This window comes from Emys orbicularis, chromosome 9 (genome assembly GCF_028017835.1).
Source record: "Emys orbicularis isolate rEmyOrb1 chromosome 9, rEmyOrb1.hap1, whole genome shotgun sequence".
Taxonomy (NCBI): Eukaryota; Metazoa; Chordata; order Testudines; family Emydidae; genus Emys; species Emys orbicularis.
In genome coordinates this window covers 46732024-46746837 of record NC_088691.1, presented here as the reverse complement: position 1 = coordinate 46746837, position 14814 = coordinate 46732024, and the positions used below count along the sequence as shown (strand labels likewise).

General features: G+C 45.5%; 1 protein-coding gene across 1 annotated transcript in view; it reads left to right on the top strand.

Annotated features, from left to right (window-relative positions):
- Positions 1–12579, top strand: part of FAAH2 (fatty acid amide hydrolase 2) — a 29279-nt gene extending 16700 nt beyond the window's left edge. The window contains exons 7-11 of the mRNA XM_065411213.1: positions 427–544; positions 3505–3624; positions 5595–5706; positions 10624–10818; positions 12404–12579. Coding sequence (XP_065267285.1) covers positions 427–544; positions 3505–3624; positions 5595–5706; positions 10624–10818; positions 12404–12579 — 721 coding nt within the window. The remainder of the gene's footprint in view (positions 1–426; positions 545–3504; positions 3625–5594; positions 5707–10623; positions 10819–12403) is intronic.
- The last annotated feature ends 2235 nt before the right edge of the window (positions 12580–14814 follow it).

The following is a 14814-nucleotide window of genomic DNA, read 5'->3' as shown; positions in this document are numbered from 1 at the left end:
TCTTCTACCCTGCTTCTGCCCCTGTACTGGCTCATTGCTGCATATGTGTCCTTTACATGTCCGTGTTCAGCTTTGTGTCTACCTCCTCACTAGCTGTCCAATGCACATTCTGAATGCTGTTCCTAACGCTTGCTGTTGGCTGAGCGATCTAATGTGGAGAGGCATCTTGGGAGACCAAGATTTACTTAAAAAATAAATGTGGAAACTGCTGACCCAGTGATTGTGTGTGACACTGAGGCAAGCAGTCAGATGTATTTAATGCCGACACCTAGGTATTTGTATGTCAGTAGCAACTGTCTCCTTTCTAACATGACAGAGGTAGTATAACATCCCGAGGACCTTTAGCAAGTGTGTGAGCAGTGTTTCCATCTAGGGAATAGCAGGAGATGGAGACTTGTGACTCAGGTATTGTTCCTTCCACCGCAGGCTGAAGCTGGATGAAAAGGTGTCACTGGAGAAAGTAAAATTCTACTGCATGGAGCATGATGGTGGTTCAGTTTTCGTGTCCCCTGTGGACAGGGAAATTCTTCAGGCTCAGAGAAAGGTAAGAGGGACTTGGTTATTCAGACGTTCGGATACCATGGTGAGACGCATGGTAGACAAACCTGGAGGGAGAGGTTCAGAGAGTCAGTTGGATAAGAGATGACCTGCTCTACCTATGTCTGTTCCATCTCTTGTTTATTGTGGCCCTTATATGCTAGTACTTTTGAATGGGATGCTAATCAGTTGAATCAAGAGCATGCTGGCAGGAGACCTGAAGTTAGCTATGATTAAGGCTACATTTTAGTCATGGGTATTTTTAGTAAAAGTCATGGACTGGTCATGGGTGGTAAACAAAAGTTCACAGCTGGTGACCTGTCCATGACTTATACCCATGACTAAATCTTGAGTGCTCTTGGGGGAAGGTACTGCGGGTGCTCGGGGGCACCGCAGGACCCCCACTGGTGCTGGGGGGGTGAGGGGTTGGGGATGGCAGGCTCCCTACCTGGCTCCGTGCGCTTCGCTGGAAGCGGTGACTTGTCCCTTGGCTCCTAGATGGAGGTGCGGTCAGGGGGCTTTGCGCGCTGCCTCTGCCCCAAGCGCCGGCTCCACAGCTCCCATTGGCTGGGAACCTAGGAGCTGAGGGAGGGACATGTCGCTGCTTCCAGGGAGCCCCCTGAGGTAAGTGCCGCCCAGAGCCCTCACCCCCTCCCACGCCCCTGCCCTAGCCCTGAGCCACCTCTCACACCCAAATTCCTGCTGCTGCTGGGGGGGGCAGTGGCGTGGTGGCTCGAGACTGCCCCAGCAATGGCTTGTACAGCTGGTCCAGGGGCTGCCCAAGCTGCTCAAACGGCCCCTGAGCCAGCTGCACCAGCCACTGCAGAAGTCCCGGAGGTCCTGGACTGTCACGGAATCTGTGACTTCCGTGACCAACTAGCAACCTTAGATATGATGCAAGTCATAAACCAAATGAGTTTGGTTGACTGTCTAATCTGCAGTGGAAGTTTGTTCACATTATATACTCCTGGGGGAATTCTGCACCATTGCACATGCGCAGAATTCATGTGTCCAGCAGAATTTTATTTTTTTCCGTAGAAAATACATTCTGCCCCAGAAATGCTGCAGTTCTGCCTTTCGCCCACCAGAGGCAACTGTGGCACCAGAACAGCCAACAGTATGAATGCAGTGGGCTGTTCTGGTGCCACAGTGGCCTCTGGTGGGGAAAAAGGTGGAACTACAGCACTTTCTGTGAAGAAAAAAAATTCTGTGTGCGCAGTGGCACAAAATACCTCCAGGAGTACAAGTTCATCACAGCACCTGGCCTGTTAGGACAGAGTGGGGCACACAGGGCTGCTGGGGGGGGGGGAATCACAGACTGGAGTTCAGAATGGCTAGTGGGGGGGACAGACTGGGGCATGGGCTTAGGAGCTAGTGGGGTGACAGTGTTGAGCCAGGAGCTGAATGGGAGTGGGGGACTGCAGAGACCCATCGGGATGGGGGGTGTGGGGACAGGGGCAGATGTGCCTGACAGAATGGGAGAGGCTTGGGATTAGCCAGGGTCTGCATGGAGGAGGCTCCCCAACTCCCTAACAATCCTGCTCCCCCCTCCCCCGCAAAAAATACCCATTCCATACTTCTCCCAACCACACCCAACAACTCTCCAGGTTTACTCCAGGCTCTTTCCATCTCCCTCAGCTCCTCCGTTACCCCTGACACTCCCAAGCCTTTGTACTGCTTCTGACAGGTGCAGGAAATACAGTTCTGTATTGTAATTTAAATGAATTACTCGAAGTTCTGTATTAATATGCCTAGTAAGGAATCTATTTGTCAAAAAAATGACAAGAATCTTTTTTTTTTTTTTTTTGTCTGTATTGTTACAGACATACTTGCTGACAGGTATTTTGAAATAAATTACCAAAATAATTGATACTGGTATGATTATATTATGTTATTTTGACAAATTAAATATGCAGAATTTTGCAGAATTTTTTAAAATATTGTGTGCAGAATTTTTAATTTTTGGCACAGATTTCACCCAGGAGTTAATTAAATTATAAAACTACCAAATAATTTGCATCACTGTCAATCTCTGCACAGAGGAGACCAGGACTGAAATAGCCAGGGCATATTACAAATTGAGATTGTAGTGCATTGTCAGAGTTGTATTCGGGAAACTTGGCACTTATTGTATACATCATTAAGAGATGGGATCTGACGTAATGCTGAGCCAGCAGCACAGAGCTAGGACACTGCTGCTTAGGTCCTGTCCTTCAGATGAGATGTTAAACTGAGGTCTTTTTACTTATTTCTAGTACCAGTTTATGTTGAATCTTAAAGATCTAACAGTTCTAATGTCCAGCTTTTGGACAAGTCATACATGCAGAGTAAGCCATGAATTCTTTACACAAGAATAGGCTGTCCAATGTTCTTGCCAAATTCCAGTTTGGATAATTATATTTTACCTGCATAAAAGTCTCCTTGTTTATATTTGGGATTTTTTTAGAAGGGAAAGAGCCATAATACTAGTCATAAAAATGTAATGTTTATAAAATCCAAGGGTGGGTCTTGAGCCACAGTTGTGTGTAGAATGCCTTACCCCTTTTGCCTGCACAGTCATTGCCCAGTAGAGTGTTCTACCACTGTACCTGATGATGAAAGATGCTATATTAAAAAAGTCCTGTTCTATTGTGGTCCCCTTGATGCTAGCTTTGGGGTACCCTGACTTTGTTCAATTGACAGTTGCAATGGGAATTTTCTAGGGAACATCAGATCTTCATCAAATGGAGCAGACTCTACCTGTTGGCCTTGAATATGGAGACTTACACGCCTTGGACTTGTAGTACCCAGCTAAATAATAAAAATAGGGGTGGTTCCACATTCTGTGTGACAACTCTGTGGGCTGTTTGGCCCACTGGCCTTAGCTACCTTAGCTTTACCTAGACCCACCAATCTCTCATTGCTTCTGCGAGTAGTGAAATACCACATAACATGATGGATACGCTCTTCCCCTTGTATTTCCATAAGGTGGTGGAGCACCTGGAGACTCAGTGTGGGGTCCAAGTTCAGCATGTAACAATCCACAAGATGAAGTACGCTTTCCAGATCTGGTCTGCTATGATGTCTTCCCGGGACAGTGATGGGCAGGTGCGTCTGATTCTGACCAGGACACAAGCATACTGCAGCGGAGAGGAATCTGTCATTTGTCAGTAGAGAGAGAGGGACGTGTACATGCTTGATAGGTTTTGGACCCAGCTGCATGTCTCCTCTCTTCTTCCACTGTCTCGCTCCCCACTTCCATCTCTATCTTCGTGTAACTTTAAGTATTATCCTCTTGCGTCAGCCACTCGTGAGGTGACTGTAAATCCAGTGATCTAGCAGGTGAGGGACACCTTTTAGCATTCTTGCTTTGGCCTTTTCTGTGCAAGTCCTTACAGGCGCAGCTAAGCAGGTAGTTTTCTAACTAGCTACCTTGCTTTCTTTTCACTGTTTTCGCTGTCAGCAGCAGAGGGGTGATGCAGGTCAGGACTGAAGTGCATTAACACTGCTGGGAAGTGGAGACAGGCAGGACTGAAACTAAAGATGCTGTTTATAAATTCTATAGGCAATTGCTTGACAACACTTGTTTGTTATGAAATACACTCGAGACCAAATAACCAATGTCAGTCAGGTTTATTACTATGAGCCAATAATAATACAGTACAGGGAAAAGGTTCTATGCGATACTGGTCTCCAGGAGCAGATCCATGTAGCGTTGTTACAGTCACCTTAAGCAGAAAGTCTGCTCCCAGAGTTACATGTTTCAGCTGGTTAGTATCTATAGGATGATTTTACAAGTTACATATTCCTTTACATGTCACTAAAATTCAATCCATCAGTTTGTCGCAGTTCCTTAACTTGTTCTGTTCCTTTCGTTATCTTTGTTTTGGATACTAGCATTCCAGGTTCTGGTCCGTGAAGGTTCCTTCTTGGTTTGCACCAGGGTAGAACAATCATACGTCTTGTCCTCTTCCTTTGGCACATTCCAGTACTGGTCCATGAGAATAACACTCTTCCTGTTGCTATGGTAAAATACTCATAGATCCTGATAGCTTTCCTATCTACTTAAGCCAGGTTTACTTCAGGTAATGCCAGGTGTTATGGGATACTTACCATAAGTGAATAGGATTATAGTATAGGTATAAGCTAAGTTAGGTTATATAACTGCTATGATATTTGTTCTTAACGCTATTTTTGCTTAGTGTGTGTGTGTGTTTATATATGGATGATGTATGTAATAGCCAGCATATAGAGGTCAACAGTGCTGCAAGTTAGTGTTAATTTTCATTGGCAGGTCTGTATGATACAGCTTTTGTATTATAATACCTACCTGCTCTGTGCTTCGCTTAAATTGCTGGTGTCCATCTTCTCTCTCACTCATTTTATTTATTACTTCTGATTCTTCTTAGTGTTTGTCCTGAGCTCCAAGCACTGTACAACAGTATTTCATGTCAAAATCCCATAGCATACTTAATGGGCTACATATGCAAATAGCAAAAAGGCTCATCTCCTTGAAAGACACAATCCCAAGCAGCTCTGCCATGTCCCCATTCCATCAATCTTCCTCTTCCCAAGATCAAGAGAGAAAAGCACTAACTTTCATGTAAAAATGGTGAACATCCATAAAAAATATTTACTTCTGCCCCTCTTATTGCATCATCCGGGGTACACCATCAGTAGACAGTGCCAGTGGTTGAGCACTCTCCTTGCTGATGAGGATTTCCCCACAGCCAATACAAAATCTCCCTGCCAGCTAAAAATATACCACCTCAATTCCTCCTTTCTTCTTTCTGTGGTGGGCCCTGTCAGTTGGTTTAGCAGTGTGTAGGAAACCTGTCCACGCCCCATGTGAGTCTTGTATTTAACAATACTTTTCTGTTCAGCTATAGATGGGGATTGGTCACTTTTGGTGCAGTATGTGGTCTCCCCACCCTGCTCCACAGAGAATGCAGATAATCTGATGACTGTGATAATGCTGCTGGTAATGAGGGGTTCAGAGCTTTCTCTTATCCCACCACTCACTGCATATTAACTACAACCCCCTGCCAGCATTGATGTGATGTGTGTGTTAATTGCAGGAAGCACAGCTGTTCACAGACCTGCTTGGAGATCACGGGAAGCCCGTATGGCCGCTGTGGGAGCTGATGAAATGGTTCCTGGGGATGTCTTTGCACACCATCCCTGCCATTGGTAAAGTCAAGCCATCTCATTTAATGTGGCTTTCCATTTAAAAAATAAATAAACCCAAGTTAAAATGAATTTGCAGTTGTTTATAATCCTAATTTACAGCCTGCAGCTATGAAACAAGCTCTCTTTGTAAGATTATGATTGTTTGGCCAGATTCCAACTTGGGTAAATACATTCTGCCTCCTTAAATTCCTCTCCAGCTCTTCCAGTTGGAAAAGGTATCCTTCACATCCTATCCTAGACAATAGCGATGTGCTGTTATACACAGTTGCCACATTCCACCCAAAAGATCGCTGCATTTAACAGGGCATGAGTGATTGTATAAATAGTATAGCGTATACAGTGCCATAAGTGATGTAGCACTTGGAGGAGGTAAAGGATATGTATGTTTGTGGCATATGACTGAATAGAAAATATTGGTAGCTATGGTATGGAGTTGGATGGGAGTTCTGTTTTCTGGCTATTGAGTTTTTTACTGGAATGTTGCCTCTTCGTTCCAGTTTTGGATTGGATTTTCTCTGGGCTCAAGGCAGGTACAAATTATTTCTAATAATGTATAGTAAGCGTCTGCAAATATTTGAAGTATGCAAATGCCAAGGATGAAGAAGAATTATTTAGGATGATTCTTTGCAAAGGAAAATGTAAGTGGAATATTAGGAAAAACTTCTGAATGCTGAGGTCATGAGGTTTATCTGGCTATGGCATAATCTCCTGAGGGAAATGGCAGAAACCTCATAGATTCATAGATTCTAGGACTGGAAGGGACCTCGAGAGGTCATCGAGTCCAGTCCCCTGCCCGCATGGCAGGACCAAATACTGTCTAGACCATCCCTGATAGACATTTATCTAACCTACTCTTAAATATCTCCAGAGATTGAGATTCCACAACCTCCCTAGGCAATTTATTCCAGTGTTTAACCACCCTGACAGTTAGGAACTTTTTCCTAATGTCCAACCTAGACCTCCCTTGCTGCAGTTTAAACCCATTGCTTCTTGTTCTATCCTTAGAGGCTAAGGTGAACAAGTTTTCTCCCTCCTCCTTATGACACCCTTTTAAATACCTGAAAACTGCTATCATGTCCCCTCTCAGTCTTCTCTTTTCCAAACTAAACAAACCCAATTCTTTCAGCCTTCCTTCATAGGTCATGTTCTCAAGACCTTTAATCATTCTTGTTGCTCTTCTCTGGACCCTTTCCAATTTCTCCACATCTTTTTTGAAATGCGGTGCCCAGAACTGGACACAATACTCCAGCTGAGGCCTAACCAGAGCAGAGTAGAGCGGAAGAATGACTTCTCGTGTCTTGCTCACAACACACCTGTTAATACATCCCAGAATCATGTTTGCTTTTTTTGCAACAGCATCACACTGTTGACTCATATTTAGCTTGTGGTCCACTATAACCCCTAGATCCCTTTCTGCCGTACTCCTTCCTAGACAGTCTCTTCCCATTCTGTATGTGTGAAACTGATTTTTTCTTCCTAAGTGGAGCACTTTGCATTTGTCTTTGTTAAACTTCATCCTGTTTAACTCAGACCATTTCTCCAATTTGTCCAGATCATTTTGAATTATGACCCTGTCCTCCAAAGCAGTTGCAATCCCTCCCAGTTTGGTATCATCCGCAAACTTAATAAGCGTACTTTCTATGCCAATATCTAAGTCGTTGATGAAGATATTGAACAGAGCCGGTCCCAAAACAGACCCCTGCGGTACCCCACTCGTTATGCCTTTCCAGCAGGATTGGGAACCATTAATAACAACTCTCTGAGTACGGTTATCCAGCCAGTTATGCACCCACCTTATAGTAGCCCCATCTAAATTGTATTTGCCTAGTTTATCGATAAGAATATCGTGCGAGACCGTATCAAATGCCTTACTAAAGTCTAGGTATACCACATCCACAGCTTCACCCTTATCCACAAGGCTCGTTATCCTATCAAAGAAAGCTATCAGATTGGTTTGACATGATTTGTTCTTTACAAATCCATGCTGGCTGTTCCCTATCACCTTACCACCTTCCAAGTGTTTGCAGATGATTTCCTTAATTACTTGCTCCATTATCTTCCCTGGCACAGAAGTTAAACTAACTGGTCTGTAGTTTCCTGGGTTGTTTTTATTTCCCTTTTTATAGATGGGCACTATATTTGCCCTTTTCTAGTCTTCTGGAATCTCTCCCGTCTCCCATGATTTTCCAAAGATAATAGCTAGAGGCTCAGATACCTCCTCTATTAGCTCCTTGAGTATTCTAGGATGCATTTCATCAGGCCCTGGTGACTTGCAGGCATCTAACTTTTCTAAGTGATTTTTAACTTGTTCTTTTTTTATTTTATCTGGTAAACCTACCCCCTTCCCATTAGCATTCACTATGTTAGGCATTCCTTCAGACTTCTCGGTGAAGACCGAAACAAAGAAGTCATTAAGCATCTCTACCATTTCCAAGTTTCCTGTTACTGTTTCTCCCTCTTCACTAAGCAGTGGGCCTACCCTGTCTTTGGTCTTCCTCTTGCTTCTAATGTATTGATAAAAAGTCTTCTTGTTTCCCTTTATTCCTGTAGCTAGTTTGAGCTCATTTTGTGCCTTTGCCTTTCTAATTTTGCCCCTGCATTCCTGTGTTGTTTGCCTATATTCATCCTTTGTAATCTGTCCTAGTTTCCATTTTTTATATGACTCCTTTTTATTTTTTAGATCATGCAGGATCTCGTGGTTAAGTCAAGGTGGTCTTTTGCCACATTTTCTATCTTTCCTAACCAGCGGAATAGCTTGCTTTTGGGCCCTTAATAGTGTCCCTTTGAAAAACTGCCAACTCTCCTCAGTTGTTTTTCCCCTCAGTCTTGATTCCCATGGGACCTTACCTATCAGCTCTCTGAGCTTACCAAAATCTGCCTTCCTGAAATCCATTGTCTCTATTTTGCTGTTCTCCCTTCTACCCTTCCTTAGAATTGCAAACTCTATGATTTCATGATCACTTTCACCCAAGCTGCCTCTACTTTCAAATTCTCAACGAGTTCCTCCCTATTTGTTAAAATCAAGTCTAGAACAGCTTCCCCCCTAGTAGCTTTTTCAACCTTCTGAAATAATAAGTTGTCTGCAATGCAGTCCAAGAATTTGTTGGATAGTCTGTGCCCCGCTGTGTTATTTTCCCAACATATATCCGGATAGTTGAAGTCCCCCATCACCACCAAATCTTGGGCTTTGGATGATTTTGTTAGTTGCTTAAAAATAGCCTCATCCACCTCTTCCACCTGGTTAGGTGACCTGTAGTAGACTCCTAGCATGACATCTCCCTTGTTTTTTACCCCTTTTAGCCTAACCCAGAGACTCTCAACACTTCCATCTCCTATGTCCATCTCTACCTCAGTCCAAGTGTGTACATTTTTATTATGTAAGGCAACACCTCCTCCCTTTTTCCCCTGTCTATCCTTCCTGAGCAAGCTGTACCCATCCACACCAACATTCCAATCATGTGTATTATCCCACCAAGTTTCAGTGATGCCAACAATGTCATAGTTGTATTTATTTATTAGCACTTCCAGTTCTTCCTGCTTATTACCCATACTTCTCGCATTTGTATATAGGCATCTAAGATACTGGTTTGATCTTTCCTCCCAGTTTTGTCCTGACCCTCCTTTCTCTCTGCCAATATAGCCCACACTCCCTCTTGTTTCCGACCCATCTCCCAGGTCTCCATGTTCCCCACTTACCTGTGGGCTTTGCTCACCTGTCCCCGTCGAACCTAGTTTAAAGCCAGTCTGTGTCCAAATAGGGTCTTTCCCCTCCTCGAAAGGTGAACGCCATCTCTGCCTAGCAGTCCTTCCTCGAATAGCATCCCGTGGTCTAGGAAGCCAAAGCCCTCCCGGTGATACCATCTTCGCAGCCAGGCATTCACCTCCATGATGCATCTGTCTCTGCCCGGGCCCCTACCTTTGACAGGAAGAATCGAAGAGAATACCACCTGCGCTCCAAACTCCTTCACCAGTACTCCCAGAGCCCTGTAGTCACTCTTGATCCGCTCAGTGTCACACCGCGCAGTATCATTTGTGCCCACATGGATGAGTAGCATGGGGTAGTAGTCAGAGGGCTGGATAATCCTCGACAATGCCTCCGTAACGTCTCGGATACGGGCTCCCGGCAGGCAGCATACTTCCCGAGATGAAATGTCAGGGCGACAGATGGGCGCCTCCGTCCCCCTCAGCAGAGAGTCTCCGACCACCACTACCCTACGTTTCCTATTCGCAGTGGTGGCAGCAGACCTCATTGCTTGAGTCATTTAAAACTATATCAGATAAAACATTGGACAGTGTATTGTAGGGTGTGGTCTCATACTGGCAGATTTTGTGGGAAGCACAGGGGAAGAGTAGACCCAATAACCTTCTAGAAATTATGGAATGAAAAGTTCTGGTTGTTCTAGATTCTCATCTGGGTCAGTCCATGCTTCTGGGAACATCTCAATGGGCAGGGGATGACATGCTCCTGATGACACTGTGAGAAGACCGGAGTATTTTCTTTCTGACTCAGACTTAGAATGGGTCTCTTTAAAACACAAAAACTCTCCAAGTGCTTCACATAGAGCTGTTTGAACCCTTTCAACCTTGAATTCTTTGCCATTACATGTAACAAATGTGGCTCTTAGACATTAAGGAGTTAATAATAATCTTCCCAGATTCTTTGGTCAATATGGAGAGGAATGTCACATTCAGTCATCCTGCATGTACAGGCAGCACCTGCTCTAGCCACATGCAAGCCAGGAGGGAGACAGTCTCCTCCCACCTGCTCCTGGAGCAATTCCCATGCTCCCGTGTCTAGTCTTGCTGAGAAGGGGATATTTGCCCACGGTGCTTTGTAAAGGAGACTACACTTTGTGATGTGCTGTCTCTTGTTTGCCTCCCTGTAATGCTGCATGTGTGTGTGCTGTTGCCCTATAGCCCTGGCACTGACAGAGAAGCTGATGAAACTCAACCCTGGTGGGAATGCCAAGCTGGTGAGCATGGGACACAGCCTGCGGACTGAGATGATGAACTTGCTGGGGACTGATGGGATACTTTTGTACCCTTCCCACCCCATAGTGGCACCTAAGCACTACTCTCCCTTGGGGATGCCTTTCAACTTTGCGTATACAGGTGAGCAGCCCTTGAGTGGTGGGAGAAAAGCTGGCAATCTCAGCTGTGCCAGAAGTAATTGGATAGCATTGCACTATCTCAAAAGGCCTGTTCCCAGTAGTGAGGGCAATCAAAAAAGCGGGGGGTGGAGGGGGGATCATGAGAATCTTTCCTTTTAAAAATCGGGGAAATGTATTCACAGGTTCGAGAGAGCAGTCTAGCCATGTGCTGTCTCACCCTGGAGAGCTTTCTCACCCGGGATGCACTGCGCCTCTCACTTGTGCCGCAAAGCAGTTGGTACCAAGCAGTGGTTGTGTTGGTGGTCCCTTGGCCCATAATCCTAGATGGGGAGCTCTCTGGAGCAGGCCTATTTTTGTTTTACTCCTTTGTATGCCTCTTAGGGCCTGCTCAGAACCTCTAGGGGCTACAGTAGTATAGATGCTACTGCAGAGCTCATTCTGAGATGTGATTTTTCTGGTTGCACATCAGGAGACTTGTGCAGATACTCTGCAGGGGCATTTCCCTTGCACCTGCCCATTAATTGAAGAGTAAACCTTTAAAAGAGTGGGAGCAGAAACCCACTTATCTTTGGGATGAACACTTGAGTTCTTGCTTCTGTGTTGAAGGAGCCACATAAGTGCTATCTGAACACAACACTATATCCAGGTTCACATGGGTGGAGATAGTGGCGTGGATGACCCTCCCCAAGACATTTTAATTGGGGCAGTTACCTTGCTAATGGAGTCGTAGCCTGTGGCAGGTGCTACTCCCCACCCTGTAAGTGATGGGCAGTGTCTACAACCACGCTTTAAATCCATATGGCATTTCTGGGCCTCCTATTGGTGATGTCCATTTGACTAAAGTGTGACTGCAGTAGCATGGGAACCCTCATATCAGGGAACCTAACTGGTCGCCTTCATCCTCTTTACAGGATGGGTGTTAAAGCTGTATCACGTATGCCCCTTTCTAGCGAACATCCAAGGGTTACCACCCATCCTGAGATTTCCAGGATTTGCCCCATTGATATGCTTTACATGGCTTTCTCAAGTCTTGAGTCCCTTTGTCTGTGTTGCACTATGATGCAGTGTGGTTTTGGAACAACTTAACACTGTATAGAACATCATCGTGAAAAAGGGCCTCTCGAGGTCATGACCTTTTGATGCACTGTGGTGATGTTGCATGACTGTTGTCATCTCATGTGATGCAGTAGTTTGACCTTGTGAGACAAACAGTTTAGTGGCACTTGGAGATCCCCTGCTGGTTGGAGGCTCCAATATGCAGATTTATCATTAAAATTGGCAGATTCCTAGATTCTAAGGCCAGAAGGGACCATTGTGATCATCTAGTCTGACCTACTGTATAACACAGGCCAGAGAACTTCCCTAAATTAATTCCCGTTTGAACTAAATCAGATCTTCTAGAAAAACATCCATCTTGATTAAACATTTTCGAACTGTCCTTGCAGTCTGTACTGGGTCAAACTCACTGCTTGCCCTGTGAACTCTCCAGAGGCCACAGCAAGTGACTTGGGTGAGAATGGATTACTCACATGACCAAGGATGGAGCACTTTGTGTCTATTCTGATCTGCCCTTCTCTTTCTTTCAGCTGTTTTCAATGTCCTGGGCTTGCCTGTCACCCAGTGCCCACTGGGCTTGAGCAGTGAGGGACTTCCCTTGGGAATTCAGGTGGTGGCAGGCCCGCACAATGACCATCTGACACTGGCTATGGCTCGATATCTGGAGAAGGCTTTTGGAGGCTGGGTTTGCCCTGGAAAATCATAACACTGATTCCTAGGACCCCCTCATGGCAGGAAGACGGAGACAATCCTTTTCCCAAAAGCTAGCAATGGGCATCAGTGCCTGTTTGGATCCGAACAGTAACACTCCCTCCCACACAACCCAAGCTCCTTTCTGGAGCAGCGTGGGCAGGCTAACTCAGCCAGGACCAAGTGCTCATTCTCCTCCAATCAATGGCCAAGTGCTACTGCTCAAGCTCATGTTTTCAACTGGCATTTTCTCCTCTTCCTGCAGACGACGATGGGAAAGGGAAGGAGGGAGCGAGCGAGTGAGTATCCCCAGCCAGCTTCTTTCTGTAGGAACCTGAGTTCTCATGGATTCTGAATGGAAGGCTCATGCCCTTGCTGGGGGAGATGGTAGCATGTGCCCAGATTAGGTGGGCTGCCATTGTGAGACCACTACTCTTTATTTTCAGTTATTTTCTTTCTCTGTTATGTTCGCCTCTTAAAGACAAAGGAAAGGGACAGGGAGAAGGGGCGGGCTGGACCGTGGGTACTAAAGGATTATTTAGGGAATAATCTTCCAGCATGGTGCCTGCTGGAGAGCAATGTTCAAAACTCCCATGAATGTGTAAACTTGCTTGCTGTGCAGCTGGGATGCTCTACTTTCTCATCTCCTGCCTAACTTAACTGTCCATGCACAACCGAGTCACTGGTTACCTGCAGCCCAGCTGAGCTGAGTCGAAGTGAACAGGTTTTTGTATTTCCCCCACTAACTGTAGAATGGAAAGGGGTTGCATGTGGTGTGTTTCTGCTTTAAAGCATTTAACGCTAAAGGCAGTGCGCCCAGCCTGGTAGCACCACCTCCTGTCCTCCATGCACAGCTGCTCATTCAGGGGCAAAGGAAGCACTGGTCTTTGACCTGCACACTGACAGCCATGGAGCTGAAACCGTTTGGGCTCAGAGTGAACTCTTGCTGTGAGAGACCTGCTCTGCTGGGATCATTATTGCATCAGAAAAAGGGAGAAGACATTTCTCCCAGTGTCATGAGATGGCTTCCCCAGCTCTTCCTTTCTCTTCCACTCCATTGGGACAGTAGATTGTGGCTAAGCTGCCTAAGACACTTTTCTGAAGGAGATGAGGGAAAAGAAACGGTACTGCTAGATGTGGAATTTTGTCCTCCTTTGGCTCTGGGCCCTAATTCCATGTAGCCCCCAAGTGGGCGTGCACAAGCACTATGGGCTACCAGCTGTTTCTTTTGAGCAATGGTGTATGTTTATCAAATGTAAATAACTCAGCTGGTATTAAAGAGATTGCATCCCTCCAGTTCATGGCATAACTGTGTCCTCTTTGAAAGCTTGCAATTGTTGCCATATGGTCCCAGGCTTTGTGGTTTCACTGGATGCCACCAACTAAGTGGCTTGGGCTGAGTATGTTCCTGCACATGAGACTCCAAGGGCGCTGTTCCCCTGAACCATGTCCCAGTATCGTGGTGGTTTGCTGTATTTCACATGAGATGTCATTTGAAGCTGTTTCCAATTGTGGTCGTTAAAAGGTCCCATGGTGTGCACGCACTCCTGTCGAGGGCTAGCTTATCCAAATTCCAGCACATACAATCACATTAGCGTGTGAACTTAGTCCATGTTTTTCTTTGTCATCTTCCTAACCCTTGTTCTGTTGTGGTGTATGTGGAGTATAGTTATCACCCACCACTCCAGAGGTGGCTGCATTTCAGTGGTAGAAAAAAAATTGGTTATATTTCTAAGTTGTGAAAAAACAAACTAAAATCAGCCAGCACTGCCTGATGAGTGTCTCCTTTAGTTATTCCCCTTGTTATTGAACAGAACATTTTAACATCTTGCTTCTGGTATTTGATGGTTACCATGTTTAGATTCAGTCACAAGTCAGCAGCATCTATTTGTTTGAGAGGCCAAATTGCTAAATGTTGCAGATCATGTACTCTGTGCACATACTCTTCACTTTTTATTTAACCCAATGCCCTAATTTTGGTCATACCCAGTTCCTTAGCTACAAGTAGATGTGATGTGATGGGTGCAGTCTGGGAGCCGTTGGAACTGCTGTGCCCCCTAACAATTCACCTGGGTTGGCCTCTCTCACACTGCTCTGCTGCTGCTAATAGCCAGCCTCTCCAGGCCCTGTTGTCACCCAACACAACAGCAGGTGGCGCCACACATCCAACTGAGTTACCTGGGTGCTTTACCGAAGCCATTTAAGGATCAACTATGGAAGCACCAGCTCCCCAGCCTTGCACACTTATTAT